General features: G+C 36.4%; 1 protein-coding gene across 1 annotated transcript in view; it reads left to right on the top strand.

The window, feature by feature from the left end:
* LOC110457777 (nuclear pore complex protein Nup133-like) overlaps positions 1-24998 on the top strand; it is a 26757-nt gene extending 1759 nt beyond the window's left edge. Inside the window, exons 2-34 of the mRNA XM_021509175.1 lie at positions 2865-2986; positions 3295-3398; positions 3600-3824; positions 4011-4076; positions 5323-5433; positions 5598-5708; positions 6120-6179; positions 6568-6629; positions 6868-6935; positions 8362-8441; positions 8893-8995; positions 11092-11148; positions 11519-11600; positions 12062-12113; positions 12308-12412; positions 12874-13018; positions 13876-13985; positions 14352-14458; positions 14755-14857; positions 15193-15312; positions 15745-15894; positions 16363-16576; positions 17391-17524; positions 18041-18080; positions 18436-18560; positions 20087-20146; positions 20282-20351; positions 21101-21162; positions 22391-22447; positions 22882-22962; positions 23366-23433; positions 24179-24264; positions 24517-24998. Coding sequence (XP_021364850.1) covers positions 2865-2986; positions 3295-3398; positions 3600-3824; positions 4011-4076; positions 5323-5433; positions 5598-5708; positions 6120-6179; positions 6568-6629; positions 6868-6935; positions 8362-8441; positions 8893-8995; positions 11092-11148; positions 11519-11600; positions 12062-12113; positions 12308-12412; positions 12874-13018; positions 13876-13985; positions 14352-14458; positions 14755-14857; positions 15193-15312; positions 15745-15894; positions 16363-16576; positions 17391-17524; positions 18041-18080; positions 18436-18560; positions 20087-20146; positions 20282-20351; positions 21101-21162; positions 22391-22447; positions 22882-22962; positions 23366-23433; positions 24179-24264; positions 24517-24653 — 3277 coding nt within the window. The 3' untranslated portion in view covers positions 24654-24998. The remainder of the gene's footprint in view (positions 1-2864; positions 2987-3294; positions 3399-3599; positions 3825-4010; positions 4077-5322; positions 5434-5597; positions 5709-6119; positions 6180-6567; positions 6630-6867; positions 6936-8361; positions 8442-8892; positions 8996-11091; positions 11149-11518; positions 11601-12061; positions 12114-12307; positions 12413-12873; positions 13019-13875; positions 13986-14351; positions 14459-14754; positions 14858-15192; positions 15313-15744; positions 15895-16362; positions 16577-17390; positions 17525-18040; positions 18081-18435; positions 18561-20086; positions 20147-20281; positions 20352-21100; positions 21163-22390; positions 22448-22881; positions 22963-23365; positions 23434-24178; positions 24265-24516) is intronic.
* The last annotated feature ends 611 nt before the right edge of the window (positions 24999-25609 follow it).

The following is a 25609-nucleotide window of genomic DNA, read 5'->3' as shown; positions in this document are numbered from 1 at the left end:
TATCGACGCCCACCACAATACTCTGAACCACGCGTTACATCGCGTTTAAAAATAGAAAAATATACCCCAAAAACGAGACATCAATTACTATGATACCACAGATTTTATCAATTATAAGTAATACAATCAGCTTATAACAATGGGATAAACAAAAGACGTAAGAACACTTATCGCGATTGGTTTGTTTTCACGCCAACTTCTGTATCTAACGAAGCGGTATCGACGCCATCTTGCTTTGTCAAAATTGAGATAGGTGGCGCTCGTGGCGTAAGTCTAGATTGACGTGTCATAAAATTGGTAAGGCAAAGAGGGAGTTGCTAATCCCCTTCACTATACGTCCCTGCTACACTCCAGAATAGATAAAATAAATTCAGTATGGTGTTAACTTATAATTACCACAAACGTCAATACACAAGTAGAAAGTAAATACATGTCCTTTCAACTACAGAATAGGTTTCAGGAAAGGTATTATATGCATATCATTTGAAACATACTGATGTCTTTATGTAACACGAAAGTAAAATTTCAACAGCCAGATTCGAAATGTGGTCCTCCAAACTCTTGACTGACACAAACCAACACAGCTATTAAACTGTTTACATATCACAGCAAATGAAACCTTTTTGATTTGACAACCTTACTGAAAATAATGTTTTTGTTGGATTGAACTTTTAAACGGACATCACGTGAAAAGGCGTTTTTTTTTAATGAATGTATGTATTGTATGCACTTCCACTTATGTTACCTCGCTATTCCCATATTCATAGTCTGTTCCAAATGTCCAGTTTGACCACTTGAATTGTTCGGGAAAGCCCTGTTAAAAATAGCCCCGATAACATCACCTGACTTGGCAGTAAACACCAGTGGTGCGAGCGAGATGAAACAGTTTCCAAAGGGGCCCCCAGAGCGGGGCCGTCAGGCAACTGCAACTTCTTACCGCACTATGAAACCAAGTTATATGATTTTTAAGTCCGTATTCAAACTTATTGAACAGTAATTATTCATCATCAGAAGTTAATTGCACGCTTGCCAATATTCAGAATTTAGCTTTAAACATAAATTTGTTGCAAATAAAATTAAACAAGGGATGGGGCACAAGTTTTTACAATTTATCACAGCCGAGATTTGTTGGGAAATGTGTAATCACACGCACTGAAGGAATAACCCTCCCAAAACAAAGACATAAACTGAGTGCACCGTCCTAACATGTGCATATCACATGCTTTCACAAGTTCACAAGCTGGATGTCGTGAAGATTTTCGCTGTTAAGCTAATTTCGCTCTATCGATTAAATCATTTTCATACGCCTTTCAATTTGACGGGCGTATTATGGTATGGGGTTGACCAACCGTCCGGCGTAAACTTTTGTTTGTCCAGCAATCTTCTCCTACATTTTTCGAATGATCTCTTTGAAACCTGGTATACATTATAATGAAGTTGTGTCTCCCTTAAAAGAATTTTGATTCAACACTTTTTCCAATGTAAAATATCATATATATGAAATAAAATGCATGTGTGGGTGCGGGTGAGAACGGCATATCATGTGATAGCCTCTGGTCACATATGTATACGTACCTGACATGTAAATATACTGTTCCATCGGGCTGTGGAATGATGTCCAAAGTGTACATAACTGAGAGTAATTTGGTTCCATAAAAAAACAATAAATGAACAATTTTGATATCATAATTATAATAACTGTCATTGTGTAAGTTCAATCCCTCTGCAAAAAGTTCAGATTTTTTTTGCAAGGAGGACAACTCTCAACGCGATCAAAATGATTGTAAAATGTAAAAATAAATTAATTATAAAGCCATTGTATATAATTTGTTCAATTTCTCACTCTTTATGAACGAATCTTTGTGTCCTGTTTGCTTTTAGCTCCTAGATAATCACTGTTATCCGTACAAATTCAATAAAAAACACTTAAATATGTTTTTTATATTTTGCGATAGATAAAATAATTGTGTAGAGTTAAATTAGCGATGCCTCTTTTCATCTTGTAGTTAACCTGGCCCGAAGAGCCAAGTGAGCTTATGCCATGGCGCAGCATCCGGCATCCGTCATTTTTTTCCTTTAAAACGCAACTAACAGCTCAGAGGATTTTGACCAAATTTGGTCAGGAGCATCATTGGCCAAATGGTTCTCAGTATAAACAGAGGGTATGGCTCCCCTGGGGGCAGATGGGCGGGGCCAAATAGGGGGGAAATACCTGGTAGGTAAATCTTAAAAAATCTTCTTCTTCTCAACAAATAGAAGGATTTTAACCAAATTTGTTCTAGAGCATCTTTGGACAAAGGAGTCTCAAGTTTGTATAAAGGGAGGTTATGGTCCCTCTGGGGGCAGAGGGGCGGGGCCAAATAGGGGAAATAGAGGAAATTTGTTCTCCCACTATACAATTGAAGGGATTTAAACCAAACGTAGTTTGAAGCATGCTTAGGGACAAAAGGATAAAGTTTGTATAAACTGAGGTGTGTGGACCCCCTTCTTTGGGGCAGATGTTGGGGCCAATTAGGGGAAATAGAGGAAGGAATATTAACCAAACTTGTTCTAGAGCAAGGGAATTAAATATCTATAAATGGAGGATGTGCCCCCCCCTTTAAAATTGACAAACAACCAACGTAATTTTTTGGTATTTTTCTCCAAAAACTATCGGAAGGCTTAGATTTTCATAAAATCAACTCAGCATAGTTGCAAAACCATTATATGAAAGTTTCAACAAATTTTGCTGGTTAATTGTGAAAGTGTGGAGCCTTCTTAAATATGACAATTATTAATTGCGATCAAAATCTTAAGCAGATACATACATTGGAATGTTATTGTGTTTAAGAAAGTGACTTTCAAGAAGTCTATCTTTGTTACAGAAGCCAAAGTAATCGTAGTTTACAAACATCCCAGATTCTGGAGGAGACGGGTGGCCACAGAGTGGAGAGCTATGGTCTTCCACTTCCAGTGCTCATCACAGAGGCCCTGTCCCTGGCTGACCGTGAGTACAGGCACTTCTACAACTCATAACATACAGAATACGTTAATTGTAGATATAACTTTAAACACTGACGCACTATAAGTTTCGTACTGCATATTCACCATCTATAAAGGATGATTTTATGGGTGTTGGATTAGTGTTGACAGATGTGAAGATTGTGTTTTGTAGAACCATTCTTGAAGAAAGTAGTATACACGAGCACATAAACAGATTGCTGATGTTGACTTTCAATTTTCATGTCACTACAGTTCATAATAATTTGTCTAATGAGCATCACTTGTGATTAACTTACTTTTTTTTGTATTCAGGACACACAGAAATCACAGTGAAAATTGATCCTTCTGGATGGGCGTGGCTTGTGGGAGGTAGAAAATTGTTTATATGGCGTCACAAACAGTCCCATACTGCCAGGGTAAGGCCTTTTCATAGTCCATTAAATGACAATATCCTAGTTATCTATACTCCAAGCTTTGCTCTCTTTATTGTGAATGTGAATTTTAAAATATCTTCTGAATAAAGTGATTAATTTTATCTCCAAAACTTAAGGTCAGGTAGGCATATCCACTAATATTGTCATTAATTCAAAATCTGCCGTGGAAATTTCTGTTTGTAGGGTGTGTTCTGTAAGGAGTTGACCCTTCCTCCCAGTGACCTAGCCCACAATGCTGACCGTGTGTGTGTCGTTCCCAGCATCACAGATGCCCATTCAGCCTCCTGCATGGCTGTTTCACCAGAGGGTATTGTACGTTACTGGGCTAACGTGGCATATGAAGGATCATCATCAGAAATTAGTGCAGAACTTCGGGGAGAGGAGTGTGCTTGTGTCATCAACTTTCAGGTAAAATAATACAAAAATGGCAGTTTTATAATTAATTTCCTTTTTTTTTTTACTAATTAATTTGTAAACTTACATGTCATTAGTTTGAAAAATTCATTTTAGCTAATTCTATGTATCTGCATTGAATCAACTGAAAAGAAATTTGTCGTTTTGTAAAGGAAGTAACCTTTGTTTGTATCTCCACAGCCGTATGGATGTCTGCTGGCAACGACAACAAGTTCTCTGGTTCTTCTTGCTCATAATCCTGGCCAGGTTTGTGCTTAAGTGTACTTCAACTTATGTTACCTAATTTTGTATTTGAACTTAGCTATCTTATAAGTGTTCATAACTTACAATGTTATGTTGCATTACTCATTAAGTTTCATGAATTTCAGAAATAATGCATCAATAACTGCTCAAACAAAATGGGGAACTATATTCGACTATAATCAGGAAACTTGGGGGAAAATATATGCTATTCCTTTCAGGGTTACAAAAAATACAAAATTGCAATGGTTGCAATTTAGAATTAATCATTATATTTTAACAACCAATTCTTATTTATGCAAAATTGGACTTGTAAATAACCCACACTGTGTTTTTTGTATCATAGAAAGGGAGACAATTACCCACGTTTTATGGGAATGCAGGGAAGTACAAAAATTTCTGAGCAATTTTGAAAGTCTTTTAAGTGCTCTCACTATTGCTTTCCCACTAAATAAAGAATCAATGATCTTTGGTTTTATCAACCAAACTGGAATTTATACCAGAATTGATAATGAAATTACTCTGTTCATTAAACAATATATATACAAAACCAGATGTTTTCATAAGTCACTTAATGTGACGGCTTTAGTCAATTCGATTAAAGATTACTATAAGGTTCAGAAATATATTGCTCTTGGTAAAGGGGAACAAGGCCTTAGAAGATTTACTTCTGAATGGGAAAAATGGTTAAAATTAGTAGAGCTTGACCTCAACTAACCCTGAGTATTATGACTATTTATATTAAGTTATTAGTTGTTACTCTACTTTAAAAAACAAAATATTGACAAATACTCAAAGCAGTTATTTATTTTATTTAGTATCTTCTCAGATTTGGCAGTCTGATCTCTTTGTTTTGTCTATTCTATGTGTGAAAGTGTGTGAAAATTGAATGTGTCTTGGTGATTGTATAAAATCAGCATCAAATGATGAGGATGATGAGGAGGATGAGGTTGCTGATAATTTCAATAGTAGATATGTGTGAATGTGTGGATATGTGTTGATGTGATGTTCTGTATAATGTACATGTTCTGAAAATCTTTGAAAATAAAAAAATTAAATTAAAAAAAAAAAAGTTTCATGAATTTTTTGTTACGAATTACTAGGATGTTTCAATAAAACATAATTTAGTATTGTAAACAGGGATGTTGAAAATAAGACATTAACGTTACATAGAGGTCTGCTGTAACAGCTTTAGTTGATATGTTTTACTGACTGAAACACCTGTGTGATAATTGATTGTTTATGTCTACAGACCAGTCCGGTGTGTATCCCACTGACAGCCTCTCAGGGAATGTTTGCTGGTATTGGACGCAGAATGTCCTCCTTCATCTTCGGTGCATCACCCATGCAACCTTCTGGAGCAGTAAGTTCAGTTTATACAATTAATAAGCCTACTTGATAAATTTTGACTACTGTACTGTCAAAAGTTTTTACATGTAGTAATATTTCTCTTTTGATTGATTGACAAGATGATTATCCTACTATTGTAAACTTTCTGAGAATGGTGATTTGGTTATTTCGTTATAGACTTTACAGGCCATTGTACCAGGAAGTGAGGAAGAAGATGAGAGGCCATTCTTTGTTCTGACCGGTACTCAGCTACAAAAGTGGACGATTTCGGAGGGCAACACAGAAAAGGTGTGACTATGCTGATTTTACAGGCAACATCATCAGACAGACTTGTTTTGTTACAAATTATCTGAGTCATGCCAGTGTGTGAGAAGGAAATTGTAGTCTGTCATCAGTTGTTTTAATTTCCTTATGGCTGGTGTATATATATGTATACAGTCTGTAATACACCTTAATTAAGGCTGGCTTAAAATATATTTTCATGTACCAGGTAGATACATTAATTCTCACACAACCTTAGGCTTTGGTATGTATCGCAGAAGGGATACATTCTTTACGATAACTATATATATTTTTCACGTCCAAAAAAGAGATGATGTTGTATTTAAGGGAGATGATGAAATATTTGAATGAATTAATATGTTTTTTTCCTGGTTTCTGTTGATATCTGTAGTTGTAATCCTGGTGGTTTTTTTGCAGTTGTTTTACCAGGTAGACGTTGACAGAATGTTTCGAGAGTCTTTAGCACGTAAAGTTTGGGTAAGTGTTCAGTCTGACAGAAAAACTGTCATCCTTTGTATCAAAAACTTTTCACAATTGATAAACAAATGTAAACTTTATTTATTTTACAACAATTATAAAAATAAGCTATTTCAACTTATATTAATCACTCTTGTTGGCCCAGATGTTAGCGCACAGAGGGTCTTAATGTGGGTGGAAACTGGAGACCCCAGAGAAAACCCACATAGATTGGAGTTTTTCTTCTTTGTTTGAGTGTTACTTTCCATGTTTAACTTACTAAACTCACCAATTCAACCCTGACTTTGTAAAGAAATTAAAATCTGCTTCTGAGAGCATTCTTTGACATAATGTTTATGTGTCAGTTTTAAGTTCTTTGCCATACTTATTTTTGTTTGTGTGATTGTAGGACCAAGACTCTCTACATCTAACCCAGCTGAAGACATGGCTAATTGACATGCAGATCACAAGGTAACAGCTGTTAGTTCAGTAAATGTTTGATGACGACAAGACTAAATATTGTTAGAGGATATTTATAGTAATACCAGACAGTTGTTTTACCAAAATAAGCATGATATCTTAACCACTTCTTTTGTATGTGATTTCATTCCTTCCACCATATCTATTTGCTAGGGAACTGCTTTAGAAATCATACTTTTTGATGTTAGACTAGTTATTGCATGTGATATGTTTACATTTATTTTAACAGATCTGGCGTCTTGATTCTTGGGGTTGGTGTGAATATGGAGGTTTCCCTGACTCTGTACTTTGTACTAGGTAGGTACATTGTAGAACACTTACATACAGTTATAAATGTACTGGTGCAATTAATTTTCTCATTTTTTTTTTATTTTTGCGAATTTACAGGAGAGGCAGATGTTTTAACTGTATAATTATCTAATCGCTGTTTTGAGAAGTCAGACAATATTAATAGGGATTTTATCAGAAAACGAGTTAATCGATTGGTGATAGCGGAGATATAACCAGTGTTGCTTCTAGGGCGCGGGATCGCGGAATTCCCGCAAAAATATAAAGAACCCCGCATAAATCAAACCTCAGTGCGGGCCTAATGCCGCAACTCTTTGATAAATCCCCCCTTTCAGACAATCCTTTGCGTTCATTTATTTCTTTCGCGGTTCAATCGTTGTACGATAACAAAGTCGGCCATGTTGTGCAAGAGACCGAAACGTCTTTTGAAATGACAGTTTTCATTGGCTGATTTATTAAAGCTACGCCAATCAGAATGGGGCTCTTAAAATAAACATTCTCGCACGTGCGGCGACCTCGTACTGGACCTACACTAGGTCTAAGGTGAATGTACAGCTTCTAAATGAATAGGAAAAGAACGCTGTTTGAGTTTAGTTTCACGGCAAACCGCCACCATTTAGACAGGGATGAGAGAGAGGTTACCGACGAATCTGAAACCGAAACAGGCGAACCAAACAGTGAAACTGGAGCAGACGATGTCGAGCCCTCCCCTGCCTTGTCACTTCGCTCCTCAGCTGCTTGAAGCACCCCCTATTTCATACTGAAGGGGCCCAAGGCCCCCCATTGGACAAATCCTAGAATCAGCACTGTATAACTGTGGACCATCATTGCCTTGAGTGTACTGTTTAACCTCCTCTTTATGTTTCAACCGTCACAAGGAAATCAAAAACTGAAACAGGATAGTAGACTAAGAATGGAGCCTGTCCAGTCATAACTTACGCGACTACAGTGTACCAGTCTAAACATCTGACTACCTTACAATGTTTATGTGTATACTGTATTGATATTGAACCTACACAATTTGGAAATGTGTCTGTTCGGAACAGAATATTAAATACATAACGCAAGGGTGACAGATGTTCTTTTCTGCTATATTGAAATACAGCATTCACTGCTGTGATTTAGTCCTTTCAAATGTCACTTCATTGTTACTTTACAGCACGTACCAGCTGTTTAAACTCAAGGACTAGACAGGTTTTTTTTATACTGTTAAAAACTAGAATATCCCTTTCTCGTAGACAAGAAACAGGGCCAATAAGATCATCAGTTTACATAGTCTTCACTGCACAAGACCAGTTGAGATAAAGAAAACAATTCAACAGAAATTGAAGAATTGATTCAAGTCTTCACAAGTAAAAACACATTGTCTGTACATATACATGTGTTCAAGCCATTTGGTCTGTGATGTGAAGAGTTGACTGTTTCTGTGTTCCAGCTACCATTGATACTGACATCAATGGGACACCTTCAGGATTTGAAGATTTGGTGATCCTAGACCACAAGGAAAACTACACCGTGAGTGGGAATCAAACATATTGAGATCAGTTAGTGGAACTTGGTAGGAAGTGGGTGGTTGTTGGTCACAACTAGAGTCAGTGAAACATGATATACTATGTGTAAGAACTTGTAAAAAATATCTTGACATATACATATTGTGATTCATAAGGTGAGAGGTCTCAAAAAAATTATTAGAACTTTGATGAATGGTGAATGGAAAAAAAATAGCATTATTGTATATATTTTTTTACTTGTACTGGTAAATATTAGAGTTAATTCGATGATAGAATGGCTATCTGGGCTTGAGACAGACCAGCTTTGAAAAGTTTGACTATTTATTTTCTGCTCCTGTTTATATCGAAAGGAATCTGTTAATTGAATCTAACAAGAAGTAAAATAAGAGACTTGAAGTTTCCATGTTTTTGAGGCTCTTATTTGCAGTGTTATTGTGAATGTAATTATGTTATAGGAGGAAATAGAACTGAAGCTACAGAACCTGAAGCTACTGGTGCCTGATCCCATTTCAGGGGTGTCCTATGTGTACGATGATGAACGGGTCCTGTTTAAATCAGGTATGACACTGGTCTGTAGACTATTTTATTTTAAGGAGGCACGGTAGTCTAGTGGTAGGGCGCCAGGCTCATGACCGAAGGGTTGCCGGTTCGAGTCACAGCACGGCACAGTGTTGTATCTTTGAGCAAGATAATTTACTCCGCTTGTTCCAGTCTACTTAGCTGTAAATGAGTAAATGGTTGGGCAGTGCTAGAATTGTTGAATGCTAGCTGTGAGTGCCGAAATGGCAGCACGGGCTGTATGCTCCCAGGGAGTTGAGAAAGGTGTTTGCTGGTTGCAAAGGCCCTATAACCACGGATAATAATTTGTGAACCGCTTTGAGACGACCTTTGAACTAGGTTGTGATAAAGCAGTATATAAGAATCTTAAATTATTATTATCATTATTATTATTTTACACTTCTCTTTGAATTGTTCTTAATAAAACACCAACCTGGCTCTACAGTGTTTCTCTGGTTACCTGTAAATATATATTTTGGGAAATTTTCGCTGCAGTTTAACTTTTTGCCATTTTCACCCTCAATAACAAGGGCAAATTTATCATAACAGCTAACATTAGTCAGCATAATGAACATCGTAATCACAAGTGGAAGGTAGAGTAAACATTGGGTGAATACAGATTAACCAGCTTAGGGCGAAACATTCCCTGAATACAGCAGACTCAGAATCTGACTTAACCAAAGGCATATAGTATTTAGGATTATGTTTGTGGTAGTTTAATATTTCTCAAGGTAACAAGGTAATCTATGAATATAACAAGTCTAAACATTTCTAGTTGAGTTTCATTAAATAGCAATCAATCTCAAAACTGCATATTCTGATAATAGAGTCTATTATTGTCGGCAAAGTCTCAGTTCTGACACAAATTCTACACCCGAAAGTAGAATGTCTATATCCCACATACCGTCATAATGATTGACTCTTTTTCTATCACAGTTTGAACCAAAAATTGGGTAAAACAGGACACAAAAAAATGCACATGCAACACTAAATATAGCAAAATTTCTAGATACTGTAACATATAAACAAACTAAGATCATATTTTGAAAGAGCAGAAAAAAAGTACAGTATACCATAGGTGTACCACAGATTTAAAGATCCATGCAAAACCTTCAGGACAAGCTTGTACAAATGTTCTTGAAGTGTTGTCACTTGCTGAGGGCAAGATTGCCACAGTCAGTCAAACAAGGTTTTGATGCATTTTCCATTGTGAAATCATAGTAAAATGCTGTCATCTGTCATCATAGTACAGATGACTGAGTTCATCCATGTGGAAACTACACACATCCTACGTGAGGGTTTCACATTGGACATGTCTATCTCTACGTGAGGGTTTCACATTGGACATGTCTATCTCTACGTGAGGGTTTCACATTGGACATGTCTATCTCTACGTGAGGGTTTCACATTGGACATGTCTATCTCTACGTGAGGGTTTCACATTGGACATGTCTATCTCTACGTGAGGGTTTCACATTGGACATGTCGATCTCTACGTGAGGGTTTCACATTGGACATGTCGATCTCTACGTGAGGGTTTCACATTGGACATGTCGATCTCTACGTGAGGGTTTCACATTGGACATGTCGATCTCTACGTGAGGGTTTCACATTGGACATGTCGATCTCTACGTGAGGGTTTCACATTGGACATGTCGATCTCTACGTGAGGGTTTCACATTGGACATGTCGATCTCTACGTGAGGGTTTCACATTGGACATGTCGATCTCTACGTGAGGGTTTCACATTGGACATGTCGATCTCTACGTGAGGGTTTCACATTGGACATGTCGATCTCTACGTGAGGGTTTCACATTGGACATGTCTATCTCTACGTGAGGGTTTCACATTGGACATGTCGATCTCTACGTGAGGGTTTCACATTGGACATGTCTATCACTACATGAGGGTTTCAAATTGGACATGTCTATCTTTTATACGCAGCAGTGGGAGAAAACAGTACAATTTTCTACCTGATAAGGTATAATATCACTGTTCAATTAAATTACACCTGTGTATGTATTATTATGGGGTGGATATTTGTGTCTGATACCAGAGTGTGACAGTTTTTCTGTATCAATATTTACTGTTGTAGGAGAGTCCTCCGAAGTCACAGAGTTTCACGCACCAGGTGGAATGATTATCGGGGCAGGTGAGCAAAACAGGAACTGGCAGGATATTCTTTATCCCCCAGACTATTTTGTCAGCTTTAATTTTGCAGACTGAAGGATAACTCCCAAGTTCAGCATTCTTTAACTTAGTGTGGCTTTGAAATCAGAAAATAAGAACCCTGTATTTGTAAGCTTTTGATTTACTTACTTTGTGAATGAATTACATTCAATTTTAATAATTTAAGAAGAAAGATAACATTTATTTTACACACAAAGTAGTTTTTAACCTCTCGGTCACTCACTTGTAAGTAAAAAGTCACGTGTAAGATGTTGAGGAAAATTCAAATAGATAGAAAAAATAGTAACTATACAGAACTAGATTGCTGAACTGAGGCATGTTTTATTTAACAGGAACTAGTGAAGGAACTGGAGTGTTTTTCTCCAGCAGCGTGGGACTGTTTTGCTTGACTGCCTCCAACAAACAGAATACCAGGTAAGTAGACTGTATACTGTACCCAGCACGTCTGCATCGTTAGCCTGTGGTTAGCTGTAGCCTTGGAAACAAAGTGTGCCAATAAGCAAAGATTTGACTCCCAACATGGAGTTGAATTTGTGTAAGACCACAAAGAGTAATTATTGTTGAGCTATTGCTCATCATAAGACCGCCCCTTAATCACATTATTGCATGATGCTTCCACGTAATATATATTTGCACCTGACATTAATAACAAATTAGCAGATGGAGACCTAAGGCCATACTATTTCTAGTGTTAAAAATTGCTTTTTTATTTCCATAAACAAATTATGATTTGACTTTAAACGTGTAGTTTCATTATTAGAAAGATGGGGGGGGGTCTTCCTTCTTCAATTATGCAAATAAAAAAAACACATCTACAAAACGTTTTATCATACCGGTATTCAATAGTATATCCATACAAAGTTTCTATTTTTCAGTTTACTTATCGATACTACAATGGACTATCCAGATATTTCAAGAAGTGACATGGTAAGCATGGCTAAAGGATGAAATATTATGTAATCATCAAGTTAAAATAACACACTTACAGCTCTATTTGATGGATAAATATTAGTTTGATAAATTAGACATTAGACAACTCATTTACAGCATTAGTCAGCTGTTTAATACAAGTTCGTTAATATGTATGATTTTTTACCTTTGAACTTTGTTATTTGTTTCAGTCTGCTCTTGCTGCGAGCTCTTCACAGATCCATGAGTTGAGTCTGAGTGAGGACAAGACATCACGCCTGAAGGCAGCCTTCTTGTCAGCGATGAGGGGTAATATGGTAAGCGATGCTTAAAGACAGCCTGTCAAGGGTATTCCAGATATGAAAGTATGGGGGCACTTATAATCTATAATAAATGGGGGTTGGAGTCTAAAATGATTGTTTACATTAGTATCGAGCTGCAGGGGAAAAAAATACTTAGTGGGAGGCAGCAAAATATGCATTCTTTCAATTCTTACATTTGATTACTATTTTACTATTTATGTTTATTATTTTTCATTATGTTGTTCACTAACGTTCACTGTATTGATCAACTCACCCTTTAAACTGTGGTGAACATTTCCCAGTATAGAGTATCTGTCTGAATTAGCTCATAGATGTATGTAATTCATAAGAACTGAAGGAGGCAAAGATGATAAAAACCTTCTGAAAAAATTCAAATTATTTAAATATTTAACAAATATAAAAAATCAAAGTGTGATATTGTTGATGTAAGCAAAATTTGGTTCTATCATCACCAGGATTTGGCACAGGCAGGTGTGGATGAGTTATTCCCCTTGTCTGATAGTAACATTACAGACATGGACCAGATTGTGGTGGCTGTAAGTCGTGACTTGATTGATGATTACCCCGCCTCAGATCCAAGGTGGGCAGAGTCACGACAAGGTAAGTAGCTGTCCAAACCTGGCTGTTGGCTGATCTAACTGTGCTTTAACGATCTATTTAATGTCATAGGCTTCAACTTAGATTGTTTGGTGGCAAAGTGGATAGCGCATCTGTCTTTTACCAAAGTGGCCGGGGGTTCGATTCCCCGATTGGACGTGAAAAGTTATGGAGTCACCTTTCCGACCACATGGGGTTTTCTCTGGGTACTCTGGTTTCCTCCCACAGTAACACCCCCACACGCTAACATCTGGGCCAACAAGAGTGATTAATATGATAAGTTGAAACAATTTGTTGAAATAATTTTGTTTCACACCAGTAATTGTTGTAAAATAAATAAAGTTTATATTTAACTTAAGATTGACCTGTAGTAAGCTTGGTTTTGTTACTTTGTAGACGTGCAAATGAGCCTGGTTTGTGTTACTGAATAACTGAGAGTAAGCTTGGTTTTATTACTTTGCAGACATGAGAGTAAGCTTTGTATGTATAACTGAAGAACTGAGAGTAAGCTTGGTTTTATTACTTTGTAGACGTGAGAGTAAGCTTGGTTTTATTACTTTGTAGACGTGAGAGTAAGCTTGGTTTTATTACCTTGTAGACGTGAGAGTAAGCTTGGTTTTATTACTTTGTAGACGTGAGAGTAAGCTTGGTTTTATTACTTTGTAGACGTGAGAGTAAGCTTGGTATGTAAAACTGAAGAACTGAGAGTAAGCTTGGTTTTTGTGTCCTTATGTTTGTGATTAAGTTAAGTTTGTTTTACTTTAAAGTGCTGAAAGCTTGGTATGTCTTGGTTTGTGTTGTGTGGGTGCGAGTTAAACTTGGACAGACCAACAGTAAAATTGGTTTCTGTTATTTTGTAGATCCCTGCAGTAGCACGACGTCTCTGATTATACTGAACCAGCTGTCAGACAAGCTCAAGGCACACGACTACATCATCAGCTTCCTCAAGAAAGTGGGCTTGTGGACAAGGGTATGTAAACAAATCTGGTCACATATTTACACCTTTGTTGTTGTTTTTTTTACATTTTACAGCTTATTACTGTGACTTATATTGAGAGTGAAACTGCTTGGTGTAATGACAATTTTCAGTCGGGATATTACAGTAAGGATAATTGATGCACCTCAAAAAGTGATGACAAATGTCATGAAAAGGCATGAACGGTTTGTTAATCTAAATGTAGGAGGCTGGCAAAAATTATAAATGATTTCAATTTGAGATCCTATCCATGTTGACTTGACATTCCTTGATGGATTATGTTCCCTCTGTTCATTTCTTTAACAAGTGCCTTCTGTAAATAAACCTAGTACTGTACAAAGTGTCTATTTTTGTATACAGCTGAGCACTGTTGCAGCTCGGGACCATCCAATGCTCACACACGATGTTCTGTGTGAACATGCAGAGAAGGTGACGGCAGCCATGGCCCTCCGACAACTACACTCTGAGTAACTAGTTTTGAAATTTCACAAATCTTGACTATTAGACTTGATAACCAGATCATTTCTGTATGAACAGGTCAAATGTCTGTTTTTAATCGCAGTCTCATGACATAGACATGTACAGTGGATTCAATACAACTGTTATAAGGATGATGATAGTGAAAGTTTGAAAAAAAAATTAAACTATTAATTGGGACAGTTTGTTATCTTTGTGCAACCAAACAAATCTTTTTATCTAAACTAACATAATATACAAAAGGGGATTAGTCGATTAATATATAGCCTATATTTGATATTAACAGATACCCAGGAGCGATTGATGCTGCTATCAGGAAGGTCCTTGAGAATCGTGATGTCACTTCAGTGTCTCAGGGCCTGGCGCCCCAGGATGTCTTTTACAGGGAGGTAGGTTTCTTATGTACTTACATTCATACCAGTGCTATATTGGTGTAATATATACAATCATTGTTTGCCGCTGTGACTTGCAAAACATATTCCTTGTTGTAGAGTTTGCTGTTTTGTAGGTCATGAGAATTTTTTTTATCTGCTTATCTTATTAATATGCAATATTCAACTGTAGATTGAATTTGTTCTCTCATACATGAAACTTAACACTGGTGAACAGATTTTTGATCTTATTCAATTGTGAGTTTCTTTTTCTTGTCTTTATACTAAGTCTGAATCTTTATTTTTAGTTTCGTCACTATTAAAGTTTCAATATCTTATTTCTGTTTTAAAAGGTTTCTAAAGTACATGAGATACTGGCAGCCCTGCTGGAGTACGAACAGGAAGTGCTGGCTGCTGATGTATCCACACCAGAGGTACTGGCAGTTGTAGCCGCAGTGAATGCTGTCATGGAGGTGAGATATATATATATATGACCAATTAGTACATATTTTCACAGGTTTGCTATTGTTATATTTCGTTTCTGATTTATGCACAAATTTAACTAAATCTTGATTGGAGTATTGACTGCAAGTATTATAGATTAGATTAGTTCAAACTCTTTTTCAAAAAGTTAAACCAGGAAACTCAATTTTTCATTAATTTCATTTTTTGCAGAAATCATTTTAAAAAAAGATGCAGACTTTAATTTATGTAGAGCCAATTAAAACTAAATTGAGATCTTTTAGTATGGATAACCCCATATAAGACATGCTAGGTGGCGCCACTGTTTATATAAAAAAAACAGTATTTTTTAAGGATTTAAAGATTTAATAGCCGTAGACAATTAATAAAGAGATGGGACCACCTTCAAATATTCACAAATTAATAACGAGATCTATCTGTAGGCAATGCTCCATAAGGGCCTACAACACAGGCATGCCAAGATGTCCGTTTACAGAGAGGATCTAGACCCTGTACGACTTGCAAAGCTGGAGTTCCTACCATGGACTTCACAAGGTGGAGAAAAGGGGGCCAGAAATCTCCTCCTCAAACAGGTCAGTACTTCTCTTAATATCTCCTATAAAATGTATGACTGAGTTATACCAGCAGTGTATTATGTTATGTACAGGACCACTATAGGTGTTCGATTACAGTAACTTACTTTACCAAAGAATGTTTATTTTCTGACCTCAAGGAATTTAAGAGTAGTTGGATTAATTCGGTTTCTTTTAACTATCTTTGCTTCATACTTCAGAATACTATAAAACTAACTTAATATAAAATAGAAGTTGAATAAGTTGAGGAAACATTTGTGTAGTGATAAGGAAATCAATATTGCTATGTTGGTTGTAGCCATATCACTGTTTTAGTGACAAGTTTTTTTCAACTTGTCAAATTATCGCTTGGTCAACATCTTTTGTTTCAGATGACGACATTATTCTGTGTTAAATCTCTTTTTAACAATTCTATAAAGTGTGCAAGCAGCCTTAATATTTTTGTTTTCTATATATTGTGTGCTACAGTATGCAGTGACCCTGGATGGTACCATGCCCGAGGTGACGGATGCAGACACGATGTCAGTGTTTTGTCAGCAGCTAGCACAGCTCGCGGACATTGTACTGGAGGGCTTCAGTACACAACTGGAATCGTTACACCACCTACAGGACCGGTCGGGGCACTACCGCGAACTCGACAGGAAGTACCAGCTCTGTCGCCAGCAACTCATCACACCACTGTGTAATTACTAATCATACATATTGAATTAATATCTGTTATCGAAACTTTCAGTAAAAACTATATTAAAAAAGTTTATTATAAGTACCTAATTCAGGTTTTTGTGACCTCATTTTTTGTGGCAAACATTTTCGTTTTAAATGATTTTTACATTTAATAATTGAAACTATTTTAAATGTATTCTGAGTTATATTTAGGACTTTTGTAATTCAATAATGAGTTTGGTAGAAATTTTCCTCAAAAAAAAAAATGACCTTGTATTTTGTTAAAATTAATTTCTTACCTGAACTTTTGAGTCAAAAACATATCGAATTTCTTATTGTCTTTGAAATTCTTTCTACTCTTATTGAAAGATAATATTTTATTAAAAACGTAAAGCTTCTGTTCATGACATGAAAATATATTAAACTTAAATCCTAAGCTTTTTTCAGTGATTTGATGTCTTGCAACAGATTTTTTATAGGATTTAAGATAATTCCATATCAGTCTAGAGAATTTGTTTTTTTGAACAAAAAATCGGGGTTTGTATACAATTATACTCAAGTCACTAGAATATCATACAAAAATATTGATTATGAAATGTTCTCCTATATATTTTACAGGCAATACAAATGCACTGTCAAAGTTTATTCATTAAGAACACATATATAAGATCAGACTCTTTGGCATCGCAGATAAACTTGTAAGTTATCTCGTGTCAACCATGTAATGATGTCATATTTGAAAAAGAACACAAGTGAAGTACCCAAATCACTATAAATAAATGGTTCTGTTAGACCTCACTCGGCTGACACAAGTGTGCTGCTGCTATTTTCAGTGGAGAAGGATCACATGGAACTTGCTGCATCGCTAGCGGAGAAATACTATGATTTTGACATCCTCATTCAGCTGTGTGAACAGATGGACAATTCTGACCGCATAGAACGATACCTCACGCAGTTTTCAGACAAGGTGAGACAAATTGATTTGAAGTATAACTTTATTTTCAGTAAAAGTTGGCAGGATTGTGTGATCACTGGGACAATTTTGTATAGAAATCTGTCTCCCAAAACACTGGCTGGATTGTGGAACAGTCCTATTCTTTTTAGATCGATTATTGTAGCTAAAAACTGACACTTAAATTTCTCAATATCTAACAACTTATCTTGTCTAAAAATACACAGACACATAGACAGATGTGTGAATTTCTTATTCCCTTAAGGCCAAACAAAAAAGAAGTGTTTCCTGTAACATGTTTGAAAGGTAGGCAGGTTTTACAAATATGTTTTCATGGTTTATATAAGAGAATGATCTTGACTTCAGCTGTCCTTCTTCGAAAAATTGTCTATTAAATAAAAGTTTAGGGTAGGCATAAACAAATTGCTGGGTAAGGTAGGGTTACTGGAAACAAGAAATATGATTTGTTTGGCCTAATCATTCTTGGTAGGTAGCAAGGTCAATGTAGTTTGTTTTCTTCTTATTTTTCAGGGTTTTGCTGATATCCTGTATGCTTGGTATATGAAAGAAGGTAGGTTGTGATGTATTTTTAAGAGCTAAGCAAAGCATACTGCTATCATTACATAACATTACAGCAAAAGTAGGCATGCAGTGCTTCTGACAAGACACATAACAATATTGCTTTCATGAAGATTTATTAGACAATTCTTTTACCAACAATAACTCCTTGAATTGAATATTAATAAGATTTTGGGGTTGTCCATAATAACACCAGTATTCACATGTAAAGAAATGTATGTGTATGCAGTAAACATTTGAGAAGGAACTTTATGAAACTTAAGCTAAAATAATGTATTGCAATGTCATGGTATGATGGTGTACCATGCAAATGATATTTTTTTTGTAAACATATGATGTTTCCACAGGAAAGCTAGGTAAGCTGTTGTCTCTGCCTGCTCACCGACACCAGGAACTGGGACAGTTCTTACAAAGCAAGGACATTAAGTATCTCAGCTGGCTCCATCAATTACAGACCAGTGACTACTCACAGGTGGGTTACACACCTAACGACTACACACAGGTGGGTTACACACCTAACAACCTCACAGGTGGGTTACACACCTAACGACTACACACAGGTGGGTTACACACCTAGCAACTACACACAGGTGGGTTACACACCTAACAACCACACAGGTGGGTTACACAACTAACAACCACACAGGTGGGTTACACACCTAACAACCACACACAGGTGGGTTACTCACCTAGTGACTCCTCACAGGTGGGTAACACACCTAGCGACTACACACAGGTGAGTTACACACCTAAAAACCACACATAGGTAGGTTACACACCTAACAACCACACACAGGTTGGTTACACACCTAGTACCTCCACACCGGAGGGTTACACACCTAACAACCACACACAGGTGGGTTACACACCTAACAACCATACACAGGTTGGTAACACACCTAGTACCTCCACACCGGAGGGTTACACACCTAACAACCACACAGGTGGGTTACACACCTAACAACCACACACAGGTGGGTTACGCACCTAGTGATTCCACACCGGTGGGTTACACAACTAACAACCATACACAGTTGGGTTACACACCTAGTGACTACTCACAGGTGGGTAACACACCTAGCGACTACACACTGGTGGGTTACACACCTAACAACCACACACAGGTAGGTTACACACCTAACAACCACACACAGGTTGGTAACACACCTAGTACCTCCACACCGGAGGGTTACACACCTAGCAAATACACACAGTTGGGTTACACACCTAGCGACTACACACGGGGGTTACAAACCTAGCGACTACACACAGTGGGGTTGCGCTCAGTTGGCTACACACCAAACAACCACACACAGGGTAAAAACACACAGGCAGGTAACAAACTGGGCTAAACACACTGATGGATTAAAGGCAACGCACCTACACACATGAAGTTATACCCACAGCACCTATAAAACACAAAAGGGTCACACAGGGTGACACACAAAACACCTACACATAGGTGGGCTACAAACAGGGCAGCTACACACAATAGTGAAGCTGACTCAAGGGTAGATAATACACTGGGTAACCACACACACAGGTTGGTAATCAAAGCCAACTATCCACAGAAATTACCTATTGCTGGGTAACGTAAGTTGATTACAGACAGGGCATGTTAATATGGGAGAAATATAGACATCTTTAATATGTATAGATTTGTTGCATGTCTACATTTGAACACAGGTAGTATACACACACTCAGGTAGTATACACACACTCGGGTAGTATACACACACTCAGGTAGTTTACACACACTCAGGTAGTATACACACACTCAGGTAGTATACACACACTCAGGTAGTAAACACACATTCAGGTAGTATACACAAGTAGTATACACACAAGTAGTATACACACAAGTAGTATACACACAGGTAGACTATCTTCACTGTCTTCCTCAATTTCAATTTCTCATATTGTAGACTACAGTACATGTACATTCATATACCACTTGTAGAAAATAGCTGAAAATTCACACTTCCTTTTGTATTTTAGGCTCATGAATCCTTACTAGAACTTTCGAGGATGGAAACAACGTCATTATCCAAGAAAAAGGTAAGGACAATTTGTTTTTGGACTGCTGTTTATAAAAGATGGTCAAAGATATTTTGCTTGGGTTATCATAAAGTCTGTGACTGTTAAGCTAATAATATACATATTTCATCTTTGTATGTGATTTATTATTGATAGACATTGCTGAGTCTAAGTAAACTGGCTGGACTGGCTTCAGACGATGGTGAGGAGGATGTTAACATCACTGGTAAGGCTTATTCAAGACTTTGCAGGTACAGATAATATACCTGCAAAGTACTCATTTGAGTACTGTTAACATACCTACCTATTTTAGCACACTTAAGTTTCAGGGCATTATCAAACTTTAATAGTGTAGGGAAAAGATCAATTGAGACCTTCAATGATTGTATTAATAGAAAACTATGTACAAAAGCTTTAATTAGCGTTTCAATAATTTGCACAAAAAGCCATAGTGGCAATAGTAATACTGGTAAAACTGTTTGGCTTGTTGGCACCATTTACCTTGTTGTTGTGCAATCATTTGCAAAAATTCTGATGCCAAATTATTTTATTTAACACAAATTATTCTATATCTTGTACAAAAAGAACAAGTTGGGGAACTGGCTTAAATTTTTATGTGAAACTATGCTAAAATATAACAACAGCCTATTAAAATAATTGATTTTGATATTTTTATGTATGTTTAACTGCAATAAATAAATAAAGTTATGCTGAGCAATATAGTAGCTTTTGTTTACTAAGTATAAAGTTTAAGAAAAAAAGTTCAACATTTGGATATTCTTTGAAAATAACCAGATTACTTGTGAACTGTATTTATTTTAAATTAACAGTTATTACAATGTAATCAATTGTGTACAAGTAAGCTGTTTATTTCAAAGGTATCTGGTCAGATCATTGGTACAGCATACAGTTTACTTATCATTGCTAAAATTGAAGAAAGAAAAAAGTTAATTGGATTTTAAACTCTCTTTGTAGGAATAAATGAAGAACTGGACCTGATAACCCACCAGGAACAACTACCAGCCCATGTGCTGCATGTAAGTTAACAGTTGTTAAATTAATTCATTTTACTCTGAAAAGGGTGATATCCTTCTTTTTTTGTCTTTTTAGCTCATATGATTACTCATGTGAGCTATTGCCATCCAACTTGATTCTTCATCTAAAAATTATACATTCTCCAATTCTTCAGAACACATCTTTTATACACATATAAATTAGTGAATTATTGAAAATTTCTTAAATATCATTTTGGACAAAGGTCTGAGGTCAAAGGTCACAGACACATCAGACTCATTATTTGTCAGTTATCTCCAAAACAGTAGATTTTTGGTGCAAACATTTTACATTATTATAGTGTAGGCATTGGCCCTTGAATAATTTGATGCATGTGCTGAGGTCAAAGGTCATTATCACAGACACATCAGACTACTCAAATTGGCAGTCAAAGGTCACAGCACATCAGTTGAATGAGAAAGCCTGTTTTCTGAAAAGCAGTTGAAATTTTGTATGCACACATTAATTGCTCAAAGATTATTCACCAAGTGAATTGATTTTTCATGCCTATATGAAAATCAAAGATGGCTGCCATTGGCTCTGATTGGCTGACACATTTACAACTTCTTCTCAAGAATGGTTGCAGGGATACACTCCAACCTTCATACAAATGCTTTCACTCTTCGTGGCAATTAGAAAATCCAATATTGCAACCCTGGTACCACCATCTCCTCTAATTGGCTGAGACAAGCCTAAATGTCAAGATCGGCTGCAGCCATTGACTCAAACCTGGTACAAATGTTCTATATGAGGTGCCCGCCAACTGTTGTTATTTATCATGCCAATCCTAATATTGAAAATGGATATACAGGCACCATTCTACTGAGACACTTTCTTTTACTTCTTTCCAAAAATAGCTGCTTCCAATGACTTGTGACTTCAAAAGAAGTGTTCAAGCTTTTCATACGGATCCAAAAATTCAACAAAGCACTCTGGCCTTTCAGTTGCCGAGATTTTTCCACTACTTCTCAAACAGTTGCAGTCTTTGGCTCGAAATCTATGTAAACCATGTGAGCCAAGTGCCGCTAGGCCTCTTGTAATTTTTTAAGAGTGATGCTTTTATAAAGAACTGAAACTAATTGAGCGGTTTAAGACCAGAAATTGTGCTGTTAACTAGGTTATAGAGAAAAGGAGTGGGATTGGTTTATTGTCTATTATTTTTTCTGACTCTGTAATGTAGATAATGATTTGTGGGCTTTGGTTGAATTGTAGCAGAGGGGCCTGGACCCAGATGAGATGGAAGTCCTTTCCCCAGAACAACTGATTGAGGTGAGAGTTATAGGATTTTTACATGCGTAGACATCAGATTTCCTGTACCAGTATCAAAAACATCTTGGTATCTTTCTCAACTTGTGTCTGCCTAATTAATGACTTTTATTTATTTAGCCAATAGTTTCAGGACAGTAAGATTTATATATCAATGGTATACAACCAGACTTAGATCAATGGTTTAGAACTAGCTCGTCTTTAGACATGTTTGAGTCTTCATTGGCAGGGATTTACCTAAATTGTAACCATTGCCTTGTTGTGAAGAAACAAATATATAGCTGTCCAAGTAAATTGCATAATTATGACAGATTTGCCTAACGGTACACAATTGTTAATAATGTTCAATCACAAACACAAAAATGTATTACTGTTGCCTACCTATACTGTACTCATGCTTTTCATTTTCTTGTTGTAATTTTCTGTTCTTATTGTAGCTGTATATCAGTGATATGTCATCTGAGGAACAAGAACTCAATTTTAAGAAAGCATTAGACCTTCTGCAGTACATAGACAGGGTGAGTATAGAAAAAGATCTACATTTGATTGTTACCGGGGTTCAATTCAATATATGATCTTTCTGGATCGTAGGTCGCTGTGTATTCTTTTGATGCAGATCCTCGTTGAATATGTTAATATATGTAATATAATACAGTGATGAATGTTCGCTTCTTCACCGGAGTCATCAGTTTTTACGAATTGTTTACAGATCGCCCATGACTTGGCTTCATATACACGTATTTGAATGTATTCAGATTTAATGAGGAAAAGACAGCATTATTTCCGCTTTACCTGCAGCTTACAAAAACAGACTTTAGAATCTAAACAGACAAAAGTTACTCGAAAGACCGAATGAATTTGCATTTTAGTTAAATATCCTAAAGAATACTCATGCATGCATTATAATGTGTTTTCCTACAGAATGATCCCAACATTGATGTGGAAGCTTTGAGGTATACGATATGGGCCAAGGCAATCCTAAGGAACAGGTATGTGATGAATGTCAGAACTGATTAATCACGGTAATCACCATGACAACAGCTCAAGCAACACTTTTTCTTCTTTACACCAAAGCGTTTGTCGATGTCATTAAAACCCACAGCCTTTGGTATTTTAGACAGTATTTCACAGAGTAGGCTGTAACAAAGTTACCCCTGAACTATTTACTTGAACATGCTTTGACAAGAAACCATAATTGGTAATACATATATAATTAATGGTAAATTGTTCACTCACGGGGTATCTTCCGAAGGATCATATTGATTTCACGTCATTTCTGAACAACTTATGGTAATTGCTTGAAACTACATATGCAGATGTATGATAACTAAAGCCATGTTTTGTAACGTGTTTGGTCTGTTACCTTTCATTTTCTGAGCCTTATCACAAAATTCAGTGTATGCAGTCACATTCCTTGGTTGAAATGTTTTGCTTGTTTGAGCCCTCTACTCTGGACATGCATATTGGGCATTGTGATGCAACATTTCATGGACAGAGTTATTGCCCTTCCCTGTTTGGGAGCATTGTCCAGACATCTAGTTGAGGTACTCATTTGGATTTATGTGGGATTATTTTAGTTATCGTTTGGCTTATAGTTCTAGTTTATACATGTGTATCTGTTGATTGATATGGTCTTTAACCATTAATTGACAAACCCTTCATTGAAAAGTAAGTGAAAAAATAAATAATAATAATTGGACTCTGTAGTGAAACGTTCTCATGTCTGTTGTGTAGTTGGGCTGTCGACCAATCCGGAGAGCCTATAGAAACAGTCAAAGATACAGTCTTCTTCAAAGTGGCCACTCTAGCCTATGATGAGGGTAAGTACCAAATACATTCTTGGTGTTAAACAGTATATAGTTGTCCTGAGATTCTGGATTATGGTTTAAATTTGGTTTTCCAAATTTGGGAAATCTATTTTAGTAAAATTGAAGAGATATTTTTTTTCCATACTGATGTGATTTGGAGATCTAAATGAACCAATTTTTAAGTACATTTGATTGATTGGTTTTTTTTTGCTTTTAAGAAAAGGACTTATATTATTTCTTTATGTCTTTTTTGTCATTTTTCAGGAATCGATCTACGAGAATATCTTCCAGGAATTGAGTTATTGTTACGATGTGAGGACCTTGGATTGCTACAAGATGACAGAAATTTCCAATACTTGTTACGTGTTGGCTACGAGCATATCCAGCAAACTCTTTACTGAGCATTCAACATTCTTTGTGTTATGAGACCTTCCATTGTGTCATAGAATTGTGTATTTTCTTGGATGAACTCCGAGTACAGGCTGAAGGTATCACATCATCATGGAATTGTCGGAGAGTTCAATTATTTGCTGCCATATTTGAGACATGTACTGTAGACATCAAAGATAGACATAGGTACATTTGCATTTCACTCTTCTAAACACAAGGATATCTTGTAGTTTTGATTAGCTTTATGATTATGTATGGTAAATGTAGGAAAAACTTAATTTTCACACTGAACGTCACAGTTTGCAAATAAATGTTGAGGAAGAAACATAATTTAAAACAATAAAATTTCGTGTTTGTTTCTGTCTTTATTTTGGTGTTTCCAGCAAGGTACACAACCTGAATCTGAACCTGTCTGAGACAAATACTGAGAGCTTTATAAAACGTTTGATTCCCAGGTCTCAAGGACCAAGAATGCTTCCAAACGAAACTTAATTGCGATTCATATGTATACATGTATATGGTTATAGGGCGAAGATTCCAAATACCACCCGATATTTCTGTGTTATGATCATTGGCCTTGGGATGGGGCAAGAGGAGAGAAAACACATGGACATGTGGTGGGAATCTCAAACATTTGCATGTTATTACCAAAGGACCCCTACCACCTGACTAAAGGACATCTGTGATCTTAGAATCAGGCCAAACTCACTTTTATGAAAATATTTTTGAGCATATCATTTCTATAACCTAATGGCCAAATATCGCAACCCTGAGCCATATTGAACTTGAGAATATGTTAACATCCATTATAGGCCATGTTAACATTTGACCCCCATCAAGTGCTAAAAATGACCTTTGACCTTAACGGAATATATTCGAAATAAACAAAATGCACTGCTGGTCTACATAAGCTGCTCAAATAGGTTAAGATCATTTATATGAGGAAACATCCCATGGACCTATTTGC

The sequence above is a fragment of the Mizuhopecten yessoensis genome, unplaced genomic scaffold (genome assembly GCF_002113885.1).
Source record: "Mizuhopecten yessoensis strain PY_sf001 unplaced genomic scaffold, ASM211388v2 scaffold9309, whole genome shotgun sequence".
In the NCBI taxonomy this organism is placed as follows: Eukaryota; Metazoa; Mollusca; class Bivalvia; order Pectinida; family Pectinidae; genus Mizuhopecten; species Mizuhopecten yessoensis.
This window is presented reverse-complemented; position numbering and strand designations above follow the sequence as displayed.